At 40.0% G+C, this 12573-nt stretch overlaps 1 protein-coding gene across 5 annotated transcripts in view; it reads left to right on the top strand.

Moving 5' to 3' along the window:
- The window catches only part of UNC80 (unc-80 homolog, NALCN channel complex subunit), a gene marked incomplete at both ends in the record, with an annotated part of 239244 nt that overhangs the window by 38711 nt on the left and 187960 nt on the right, over positions 1–12573 (top strand). For all 5 annotated transcript variants that reach the window (XM_082658570.1, XM_082658568.1, XM_082658567.1 and 2 more), the window contains 6 exons: positions 255–516; positions 1494–1628; positions 4043–4259; positions 5217–5357; positions 6322–6590; positions 7926–8285. In XM_082658570.1, coding sequence (XP_082514696.1) covers positions 255–516; positions 1494–1628; positions 4043–4259; positions 5217–5357; positions 6322–6590; positions 7926–8285 — 1384 coding nt within the window. The remainder of the gene's footprint in view (positions 1–254; positions 517–1493; positions 1629–4042; positions 4260–5216; positions 5358–6321; positions 6591–7925; positions 8286–12573) is intronic.

Here is a 12573-nt window from a genome sequence, read left to right as displayed (position 1 = left end):
GACCCATCCTCAACTTTGCTTGTATAATTGCTACCTATCCTTCAAAACTCTCTCAAATGTCTCTACTTCTAGGTAGTATCTAGCAAAAGCAAAATGAGTGAGACCAGTTAGGAGGACAGTAGAGTAAATCAGACAAGAGATAAGTGAATGAATAAATGACCAAATGAGAAAAGCAGAGCTATAAGCTACATTGTGCCTCCCCTTGGAATGTATGACTGCCAGGATAATCACGTTCTTTCTGCCATTGGGAACAGGGTCTCTCTCGTGATTCCTCCATGCCAAAGGTCCCGCTATGCCACCTACTTTGACGTTGCTGTTCTTCGCTGCCTACTCCAGCCCCATTGGTCTGAGGAGGGCACTCAGTGGTCTCTGATGTACTATCTACAAAGGCTGAGACACATGTTGGAAGAGAAGCCACAAAAGCCCACAGAGCCGGATATTCCTCTCCTGCCCAGACCCAGAAGTAGCTCCATGGTGGCGGCAGCTCCCTCACTAGTGAACACACACAAAACCCAAGTAAGAGAAACTTGGTCCATTATCATTTGAACCAACAACTTCAGCCATAACAGATTCTTTGTTTCTTCTGTGCATCCAGCTCTTATTTATCCCAGTGCTGACTGTTGGATTGGTGGGTTAGTCTGATGCTATTTTCCATCTTTTACTGCTGGACCCTTTTGCCGTTCTTTAGCATTTAATTGACCATTCAAAGAGGTGCTATCTAAATGCCTCTTACACACAGTCATCTAGAGTAAGCCTCTGTTGATCCAGGATAATGGAAAATGGATCCTCTGGTTAATCAAAGTGCTAGTCAATTGAGAGTTTTCACATATAAGTGTCAATTGATGATATTATAAAATGCATGACACTAGCACTTTACTGAACGTGATTTAACCTCCTTTTGCATAACTCAACATTTTCCAGTGCCTCAATGTCGTCATTAGCAATTTCATTTTTTGATATATAGTCTCGCTCTTTATTATAGATGTTTGGAGGAGTAAACTGAATGTGTACTGATGACATCCCCCTGAAAATCGCTTTTTGATAAATGAAAGTCCTAATACCAGCTTGAATGCTTGTTCTTTTCATCCTTTTCATCAATACCACATATTGACTATGTAGAGAAAAGTACGATTCACTGTGTGTTCCAGTCGTCTGGGCTTACTGAAATGTGATTTGGCTGCGTCTAAAAGACGTCTGCGTATTCTGAAAATAAACAGGAGCAATATCAGAATGAAAAGGAAATATGCTCTGTTTTAGTAATAGATGGTTCTGCCCAAAGTGAATATCTCCTCTGGTGAATCATTAAATGTAAAAATACTTTTTTTTTTTTAATAGAAAGAGAAAAAGAGATACCTGTCCCCTCCTTATTTTCTTAGCTTTCCTAAATCTGGAACTTTGTAGTCTCACTGTTGAAACTCCAAACAGAAGTTACAATTAATATGAAATATATCTCTAAGTCCTTGATCATTAATCTACCTTTATTGTCTACTAAGGATCTCACCATGAAGTGTAATGAAGAGGAAAAATCTCTCAGCTCTGAGGCTTTTTCCAGAGTTTCATTGACCAACCTACGTAGGTCTGCAGTCCCGGATCTTTCTTCAGACCTTGGCATGAACATTTTTAAGAAGGTGAGTAGAACCATTTATGTTCTTTGCATTTTGGTAATAAAAAAAAAAAAACACAGTGGGGCATGAGGTGCTTCTGATCATGCTGCAGAGTTGGGTGGGATGGGGAAGGACTTCAGAACAGAGGTCCACTCCCAATTATAGCACTGGCTGGCAGCATGACCTTGGGCAGGATGACCTTGGGCAAGTCCCTCCTTGTGCATGAGTACTTCCCATTCTACATGTCATGTGGGGTTGTTACAGAATTCAATCCTGATGATGTGTGTAAAGTGCTTTTAGTAGCGTGGTTATGGACAAGGTTGTAGTAGCAGTAATGGTAACTTACATTTGTATGGCTCATTCTCATTTTACCTAGCACTTTATATAAATAATTCTCATTTAATCCAATGAGATTTTTTTCCCCTAAGGTCTGTTTTGTTGTTTTCTTTTTAATTTATTTATTATTTATTTATTTATTTTTGGCTATGTTGGGTCTTTGTTGCTGCGCACGGGCTTTCTCTAGTCGTGGTGAGCGGGGGCTACTCTTCGTTGCAGTGAGCAGGCTTCTCATTGTGGTGGCTTCTCTTGTTGTGGAGCACAGGCTCTAGGCGCACGGGCTTCAGTAGTTGTGGCACACAGGCTCAGTAGTTGTGGCTCACGGGCTGTAGAGTGCAGGCTCAGTAGTTGAGGTGCACGGGCTTAGTTGCTCCGCAGCATGTGGGATCTTCCCGGACCAGGGCTCGAACCCGTGTCCCCTGCATTGGCAGGCGGATTCTTAAGCACTGTACCACCAGGGAAGTCCTCCAATGAGATTTTTATTCTCCACAATTTACACCTAAGAAACTGGGTCTTACTGCAGTTCTTAAAGTGTTGGGATCATCATGGAACATTTATTCTTGAAATCATCTCTGTTTCAAAGGCAATGGACAAACCAAGTTTTGTTGATGAAGTAGTAAATCCTTATAACTGATCCCTAGGTTTATGACCATCACTTCTCTTTGTGAATGACAGTGTAGGTTTCCATTCAATAAACATTTATTGAACATCCATAAGAAGCTAGAACCCTAAAGGTGGGAAATTAAAGGTGGAGTCTTTGTGCAAATAAACTGACTTGGGAGTCAGTTGACTGGGGTTCAAATTCCAACCCTACCACTTTCTACCTATGCGATACTGGCAAAATGATATTGGTTTCTTCATCTATAAATGGGTACATAATATACTTACCTCAAAAGGTTATGAGGATTGAGATAATGCATGTAACGTCTTTATTGTGCCTGGCACTTAGCAAGTACTCAATAAATGTTAATTATTATTCTCAAAAAAAAATATGAAATGAAATGAGACTGAGCCTTAAAAACGTTATGTAGTTTTTGAAAGGTTGAGTCCAAACTCAAAACTAGGTCTTCTAACTAAGTAATTCATGCTCTTATGAATCCACACTTCACCTCTCTATTTTATAAGTGAATGGAGCTAATCAAATAGAAAATAATACATGTAGAATAATATATGTGTGATGGCTTATTTTTCTCTTTTGCAAAATGACTGGTTTATGTCAATGAATAACACAGAATTAACAACCTATCTATGAACTCAGAGTGTTGCCACACAAGCAGTGCTCTGCCTTCATTGATGATGTAGTAATAAGCAATGGCTGTAGTTTTTCTAAAAATGTCAATCAGTGGGGGCAAAAGAGGTTTTCCATACTGGCTGCACATGAGAATCTGCAGAACTTAAAAAAATTCAAGTGCCCAGGTCTGACCCCACACCTATTAAGTCACAATTGCTGAAGGTTAGGCCCAGACGTCGATATATTTTAAAAGATTTCCAAGCAATTCTAAACTCTTAGTTATACTGGACCTTGAACTTATTTGACTGGTAGGAGTATAGAGTTGCCTCTCCTTATGGGCAGAGGCACACATATGAAGTTGTTTGGTTGAAACAATGTATCTCAGTCTGGAGAAATGGAACAGAAAAAGACTGGCTGATCCAAGTGATGGCTCAGGGATCCTATACTCTAATCCAGGGCTTCTCAAGTTTTACCAAGCATCAGAATCACCTACAGGGCTTATGAAAACACATTGCTGGTTTCCCCTTTTTGGTTTCTGATCCGGTATGTCTGGGGTTGAACCTGAAAATCTGCATTTCTGACAGTTTCCCAGGCACTGATGCTGCTGGTCTAGGAACTACACTTTGAGAAGCACTCCTCAAACCCAACCCAGCAAAAGAAAAAAAAGCTCAGGAAATACATTATCTTTCCCTTAGTTTCTTTCACTCTTTTGACACATTGTAGAAATTTCTTCCATCTCTACTGGATGACATTCAGTGACTTTCCAGGTCTCCTTTTCCTGTATTTTACCCCAGGTCATGGAGCCCTTTGGGAAGCAAACTGTAACCTTGCCTTTGCCCTGTGCCTGACCCTTCATCTCTCATTTCTGTAGTTCAAGAGCCGCAAAGAAGACAGAGAGAGAAAAGGTTCCATCCCATTCCACCACGCGGGGAAGAGGCGGCCTCGGAGAATGGGAGTGCCATTCCTGCTGCACGAGGACCACCTGGATGTGTCCCCCACCTGCAGCGCATTCTCCTTCGGAAGTTTCTCTGGGCTTGGAGAAGACAGGCGAGGCATGGAAAAAGGAGGCTGGCAAACCACCATTTTAGGTGACCACAAAGACCTTCCAAAGTAGGGCAGAGCTTCAGTGACCTGTTTAGAAATCTGGATCTAGGGCTCCCAGGGAAATGTGGATCTTTCTTGAACAGTTTAGTCAAGGAATTTGGGCCCAAATACAGGCTCCCCAGGACCAAAATAATGCTGTGTCTTCATAGCCAAAGAAATGCAGATAATTGAATTATGCAGCAATCCTGTTTAATTAGACAGGTCATAGCCCTATTTCTTAGATCATTCTATAGTTCAATGATTTTATTTTATTGAAGTATAGTTGATATACAATATTGTGTTTCTTCTGTACAGCAAAGTGACTCAGATATATATAGATATATAGATATTCTTTTTCATATTCTTTTCCATTACGATTTGTCACAGGATATTGACTGTAGTTTCCTGTGCTGTACAGTAGGATGTTCTTTATCCATCCTATATATAATAGTTTGCCTCTGCTCATCCCCAATTCCCATTCCTTCTCTCCCCTCCTCCACCCCCTCCACCTTGGCAACCGCAAGTTTTCTATATTAGATCATTCTTGATGTGGACACATGGCCTTAGAGGGTTCTGTGCATTAACTTTCATTGTGAATCCAAAGATAGACTTCCCTTTAACTCAGATATTAAAAAGGGAAGATGTAACGAAAAGAAAAAGGAGCTTTTTTTTTTATCTTTCTGGATGTCATATTAAGAAGCCCAGCTTAAAAGCAAGAGCTGACAGCTAGCGGGGGCCGAACAGATGGTTTCTGACATTTGGCTTAGATTGGGGCTAACCTTATCACAGGCAGCGTCATCAATCATCTCGACCCTGAACGTTCCCAAGGCAGGCTAGTCGGCTGTGCCTCACATACTGCCTAATACCCCCTCACTATCACTGCTGTCCTTTGGACAGACAGAATCTTGGCAGAGAATCTTTCAGATTTTCAAACCCTCTTGTGGTGCTCTTGTCCATCTCAGGGAAATTTACCCGGCGGGGCAGCTCGGACGCGGCCACTGAGATGGAGAGCCTGAGCAGCAGGCACTCTCACTCTCATCACACGCTGGTGAGCGACCTGCCGGACCACTCCAACAGCCATGGGGAAAACACCGTCAAGGAAGGTGGGTTGGAGGCAGCCGCTACAGGTGGGCGTCCAGGTTCCGTTTCCTGTTTTTATTCCATGTTCCATTTTCATTGTAATCTGGCTCCGTGTGCTTTTTGAAAAATTGCATTCGTGTATTATATTGCTTGATAATTTACTTGTGAGCCATTCTTAAAATTTCCTCAGTAGCAAGAGCTATTGGATAGCACACTATGAACACCATGCCTCTCAGGGAAAGCAAGGGCAAGCCATTCATGGTTGTTTTCGAAAGAGCATAGACCTACAGAGCTTGGAGAAACTTGAGGGCATCTGTGATGTCCCTCTGAAGGGCTTGTCCACTTTCTGTGGGAGGAAAGTCCCTGCCTTCCAAGACCACCTATTCCCTTTCCAGACAGCTGCTATTTTGTGCTTTCTGTGGAGCAAATGTGTGTCTCTGGATGGGATCCAAGATGGGGGTTTCTTATTCTGTGCTCTTAACCTATGAGCATAAATTTAGTCCCTCTTTTCCCTGGGCTGTACTTCAAGTATTTGATGACATCTATTAGTTACCACCACAAATTTATGTTCCATTATTCTTAAGCAAAGATGAAAAAGAATATTTCTTGTTTGCTGTTACCTAAATATACTAGATAAAACCAAATATTTTAACAGCTATTTACTTGTGGGGAATACTTCAACCAAACTGGTTTAACTATACCAGTAGGGTCTGTCATCTAACAGTGAGTAAAATGCACCTGTTAGACAAAAAATTCTAGCCTGGGTCTCAAGGAAGCCAGTTAAGAATTCACATTTTCTATAGCCTTCATTGTTTATCAGATATTACATGACTTAACATCATGGGAGTTGAGAATAGCTTTGAGACTATTAGTCAAATATCTGCTAATGCTGTGATCGTGGTCATTATTTAAATAGTAGTATAACTGTCTAACATGATGTCGTAGGTTAATATGGGGAAAACTAAGACATTGCTTTCCTTTTTTTAGTGCGATCCCAGATCTCCACTATCACAGTTGCAACCTTCAATACCACATTGGCGTCATTTAACGTAGGCTATGCAGACTTTTTCAGTGAGCATATGAGGAAGCTCTGCAACCAGGTGCCTATACCTGAGATGCCACATGAACCCCTGGCATGTGCAAACCTGCCTCGAAGCCTCACAGACTCCTGCATAAACTACAGCTACTTGGAAGACACAGAACATATTGATGGGACCAATAACTTTGTCCACAAGAATGGCATGCTTGATCTTTCTGTAAGGAGCAAGAATTTTTCTTACTGAAGCTTGAAAGATATTGAATCTTTGGCCCAGTTTTGACAGTGTTGAATAAAATGTGCATATAAATTCTTAGAAATGTTGAGCCTATAAACGAAAAATCTACCCTTTAAAAAAAATATTTATTTATTTGGTTGTGCTGGGTCTTAGTTGTGGCAGGCAGGCTCCTTAGTTGCGGCTCGCCAGCTCCTTAGTTGAGGCACATGGCCTCCTTAGTTTTGGCATACACGTGGGATCTAGTTCCCTGACTAGTATCGAACACCGGCCCCCTGCATTGGGAGTGTGGAGTCTTAACCACTGTGCCACAAGGGAAGTCCCTGAAAAAGCTACCCTTTTTAAAAAAATTTCACAAGTGTATCACCCATCTTAGATGCACCTTTTCTTTTCTTTTTTTCTTAAGCATTACATTAGATTTGATCTGATCTCAGAATAATTTTATAATCTAAAAGCATTAGTGAATCCTGAATACACGTAGTAAATGTGTGTGTGTGTGTGCATGCGCGCATGCGCGCACACGCACGCCAAGTCCTTCTTTCCTAGAATGGAAATAAAAAATTCTCAGTTTGTTTCCTTTTGTTATATAAGCAGCATGACTATAAACCACTCATATAGCAGGAGAAAATGAATAGAAGTCCATTAAAACATTTAAACCTGCATTCTCAAGAATGCCTGTCTTAATTATGGTTATTAGCAAATGAAAGGGTTGTTATATTTTACAAATATATGTCACACAATTTTTTAATTTCACATTAGGGAAACTGTGTCAGCAAATAATTTAAAATTTTAAAATCAATATAAGGACATAATTTAAACATGCAAATATTTTGCTTTTAAAATTGAATGTAGATAATGATACAATTGCAAATGTGCAAATGTTCCTCTATTATGTGCGTAAGGAAACCATTTCCCTTCACCCATTATTGGTAGAAAGCATTATTGGCAGGGAATTAAAACACTTTGATTTTAAAAATCAGTTGAACAAGTTTCCATTTGGGCAAATAATTACTCTCCCATTAATTCATTATGTTTTGCTATCTCCATTAACTGTCTATATTATGGCAAGTCTTAGAGTCCTTAAGTGATATAACACACTTATACATTTTTAATTCCTTGGGTGATTTGTACTCTATATTAAGCACATACACAAGGTCCCAATGCAGCTTAATAAGATCATCTGAAAATTACCTGAATTATTTATGCTTAAGTGCATAGAACAGCCTAAAGGAAATATATTAAATGGAATAACCAAATCTATTTAGGAAGAGGTAATTCAAGTAACTTAATCACTCTCAGTTTACTTTTGTCTTCCCCCAGGTGGTTCTGAAGGCTGTTTATCTTGTCCTTAACCATGACATCAGTTCTCGCATCTGTGATGTGGCACTGAACATCGTGGAATGCTTGCTTCAACTTGGTGTGGTGCCCTGTGTAGAAAAGAACAGAAAGAAGAGTGAAAACAAGGAGAACGTGACTGTGGAAAAAAGACCAAGTGAGGGAACGTTCCAGTTCAAAGGAGTATCTGGAAGTTCCACCTCTGGATTTGGGGGCCCTTCAGTTAGTGGAGCTGGAGATGGAGGAGGAGAAGAAGGAAGAGGTGGTAATGGAGGAGGTGGAGGAGGTGATGGAGGTGGAGGTGGAGGAGGCCCCCATGAGAAGAACGATAAGAACCAAGAGAAGGTATGACTGGACCACATTTTGTGTCCTCTTGAAATGTTTTTCCTGATTTCTTTCCAAATCTTTCTTGCCAGCAATTTGTTGACTCAGAATAGCAGCTAGTCACTAGAGCATGAAAGTGGTGAGTCTAGAAATCTCTTCATTAAGTTCTCAGCAGGTATTAGTAAAAACAGTTACGTGAAATTGTATCCTACATTCAGAAGCCATTGCCATCCAAGCAGTGTTAGAACGAATTCCCTGGTTATGTTAATTCTGCAAGAGAATATCTCAGATACACTACATTGCCATAATTCTCAGTCTGCCAACAACAGTCCCTCTCTCAAAACTTTCAGGGTCTGACCTGATGGAGTGGCATTCTAGTCTTCTTAGGCGGCCAAAACAAAATACAATAGATTGGGTGACTTAAACTACAGCAATTTATTTCTCACAGTTCTGGACGCTGAGAAGTCCAAGATCAAGGTGCCAGCAAGGTAGATTTCATTCTGAAGCATCTTCTCTTGGCTTGTAGGTGGCTGCCATTTTGCTATGTGCTCCCATGACATCTTTTTTCTATGTGCACGCAGAGAAAGAGAGAGCAAGCTCTCCAGTGTCTCTTCTTATAAGGGCATTAATCCTATTGTACCAGGACTCCACTCTCATGACCTCATTTAACCCTAAAATTTACTTACCAAAGGCTACATCTCCAAATGCCATCACCCTGGGGGGTTAGGTCTTTAACATATGAATTTGGGGGAGACGCAAACATTTAGTCCATCATAAGCAGTATAATTTTCCTGAAAAAATTTAAATAAAGTTCTTTCTCTTGATTTAAGGAACACATTTTTAGGTAGCCTGCTTCAATCACAGGTAAAGGGAAAGAAAGGGAAAATTTTTGTTTAGTTAGTTGCTTTGCTGGTGTTGGTTTGGAAGACTAGCCTTGGTTCTCTTATGTCTCAGCGTGTCACTTCCAGGTGTCCTTAGCTTTCTTATTACTGATTGTTCCTGAATTTAATTCCCTTTGACTTGACAACACCTGATTTATGATCTCAGTGCTTAATGTCATTAATTAGTTTTCTCTTTTAATTTGAATTTTAAATAAGAACTACTACAGCTTAAACCCATATAATTTATGCTGATTTCAATTTGGGGTTTTAGTTGGAAAATGCTATTAAGGAATTGAAATCAACAAGAGATTTGAATCTCTAACAGGTGACAATCTACACATCAGGCCAAGTGTTTAGAAGTATAAGATTTCACTGTACAGAGTTCTACCACCAACATATTATCTAGAATATAAATTGTTATTTTCTTGTAGGCTATCAGGTTTTTACATCTGAATAAGTGTTTCAGTGCTCTTTCCTCTTTCATATTTTTTTCTCCATCTCTTTCCAGTCCTACCTGATGCATGTTTAATGTGCATTTAATCATCTCTGTTTCTTCCCTGATTGTCTACTCTCATTTTTCCCAATATTTGTGGGCTCTGATCTAATTATTTCTGCCCCAATATTCTTAGGTTCCTGAACCTAAGCTTTTCTTTAGGATTTCTTCTCCTGCCTCAATCATGTATATGTTTTCCAATTCTAATAGAATCTTCTGGTACTTAAGGTCCCCAACTTCTTACTTTCCCAAACATCACTGAAGACAATCCAAGGATCCTCAGATCTTACTGTAGATGAAAATTATCTAAATGATGATATAGATCACAAGGGATTTGATATTGAATCCTAAGATCTAAGGAATTATTCAATCAACAGTTATGTAGGAATTAGCAAACAAATACAAGTTATAAGGACCAAATTTATAAACACAGCAAACAGTGAGATTCTTAAATTTTCAATTTTTTTACCTGTCAATTTAGGTGGCCACTCAAAGAGAGAATAGTGCTATGTTATTATGTCATAATATTCAGGGGAAAATAGAAAAAAATTAAAGTTGTGAAATTTTGATAAGCTCTTATCAGTAAAGCTTAGATATTCCCTAAATTGATGAGGGCTTTGTTATGTTTATGAGGATCTCTGAAGTTCATTATTAGAATTTTGTTTCTGTTTTGTTTTTGTTTTTAGTTCAAAAATTTCACCCAAGTAGTGGGGATTTCTTTTGGTTTTGTTTTTTTTTAATATTTATTTATTTGGTTGCACCAGGTCTTAGTTGTGGCAAGCATGCTCCTTAGTTGCAGCTCCCGGGCTCCTTAGTTGCGGCACGTGGACTCCTTAGTTGTGGCATACAAACTCTTAGTTGTGGCATGCATGTGGAATCTAGTTCCCCAACCAGGGATCGAACCCAAGCCCCCTTCATTGGGAGTACGGAGTCTTATCCACGGCGCTACCAGGGAAGTCCCCAAAGTAGTGTTTTCATCTACTTTCATATTAAAGAACTGCAAGTCTCTTACCTATTTAAAATCTAGCTGTCATACTAGAAACTTGATAATATAAATGCTACTTGATAATATAAATGCTACTTTAACCAAATCAGGATGGGATTTTACAGAGTCAGATAATGTGTTCTCCAAAACAGCCACCAAAGATACAAATGTTTTTTAGTTAGTTCTACAGAATAATATTCTTTGTAATACAGAGAATTTATAAAATCATACCTGACCGTAGGTCAGATACATTGTACTTGGGAGTCACACAGGTCTGTTCTGCCTCTATCCCATCTGTTATTTTCAGTGGAATCAGGAGGTTTATCTAATTTTGCAACCTAGTAATGCCAGGAGCATGCGGGAATTGATTAATTCAGAAAGGAAGATCTAATTTCTATTTCTATATTTGCCACTAACTGGTACTGAGAGCTTGAAATGTTATTTAATATCTGTCCTGATTTCTGCCTGTAGCTGGATACAACTTTCTGAATGTCTTCTGCTAGAGGAGCCAAAATCGCAAGGACATCTGAAGGTCCAAAGAAATACAAATAGATATTTACAAAAAGCTTTTGGAGCTAGGAATTTGCTTTAAAGGAACATATGATATCAATAGTTTTTAAATGTATGTAAGCCAATCTTCCAAATCAGCCCATACCCAGGGTGACCTTTGGCTGTGCAGGCTGTGTACTCTACAAGGGCTCTCGCCTAAGGAGTCCAGACAGGACTGAAATCCAGTCTGAGCTCTGCTCACCAAGCTGTTTACCCAAGGGCTGCATCTACCAAGAGGATTCACCTTTTTCTAGTTCATCCACCGAGAGGAGTGCCTTTTCTAATTTGCGCAATGTTGTCCCCAGTAGATAGCAGTGCCCCACACCTAGAAATAATAATTAACACTGGTTTTGCTATTATTACATGCCTTCCATGTTTTACCTCACAAACTGTGAAATACATATTTTTATGATTCTTATTTTGTAGGGAACAGAGTGGTTAAGTAGCTTGCCCAAGGTTATGGAGCTAAGATTTGAATTTAAAACATTTCTGAATTTGGTATGTATGTATGTACGCATGTATAAATAAATAAATGTATGTATCTGTGTGTGTGTACGTTTGAGTCTTCCATTTACAAGCATCTGAGCTGTAGAGTTCGCAAGAAACAGACTCAGACAAGGAGATATGCACACAGGAGGTTTCCTGGGGTGTCTGCTCAGGATCAATGTCTGTGGGGTGTAAAAGAAGCAGGATGGGGCAGAGAGAGAAGTTGAATTGCAGTGTAGTTGTAACAGAGACTTCAGCCCATCACACAGGGAGCTCCAGAGACAGGATGGCTCTTCAAGGTAATCCCCGGGTGAAGTAAGGGAGCCCACTTTATTCCACACACCTCCCCACACACACTCTTTATGCTCTTGACCAGCCATTGGAGGCAGACTGCTTCCAGGAGGAGAGCATAACCTGGATCAAGGCAGGTCTCTTTAGCTAAGGGCAATGCCTGGAGAGGGACTCACCTGAGAGCTATCATCCATCAATACTCCCAGCGGCTCAGAGAATGAATGTTCAGTGCTGAAGGGGGCATCTCTGGAGTCCAGCACCACATCCACTACGTGAGCATTTGGTTAGAAAAAAAGGACCAATTATATAACATTAGGGGAGCAGAGAGCCTACCCCATCACATAATGAACAGCACATGGTGTCTAAATAACCCCCATCCCTTTCACACCCTCCCTGCTTTTGAGTATACTTTCTATGTGGATGGCCCCAAAGTTTATGTATCAACCTGAGCATATGAAGATGGAAAAGACCTTCACAATTTACAGAGCAATTCTTATTCATTATTTCATTTGTTTGGCACAGTAAGCTGATGAAGTAGGAAGGGAAGCTATTAGGAGCCTCGATTCACAGGTGAGAAAACTAAAGCACAGAGAGATTAGTTCATTTACCTACCGTCATACGCAA

The sequence above is a fragment of the Grampus griseus genome (assembly GCF_964374135.1).
Source record: "Grampus griseus genome assembly, chromosome: 7".
NCBI classification, from domain to species: domain Eukaryota; kingdom Metazoa; phylum Chordata; class Mammalia; order Artiodactyla; family Delphinidae; genus Grampus; species Grampus griseus.
The sequence above is the reverse complement of the archived record's forward strand: the minus strand, read 5'-3'. Positions and strand labels throughout refer to the sequence as shown.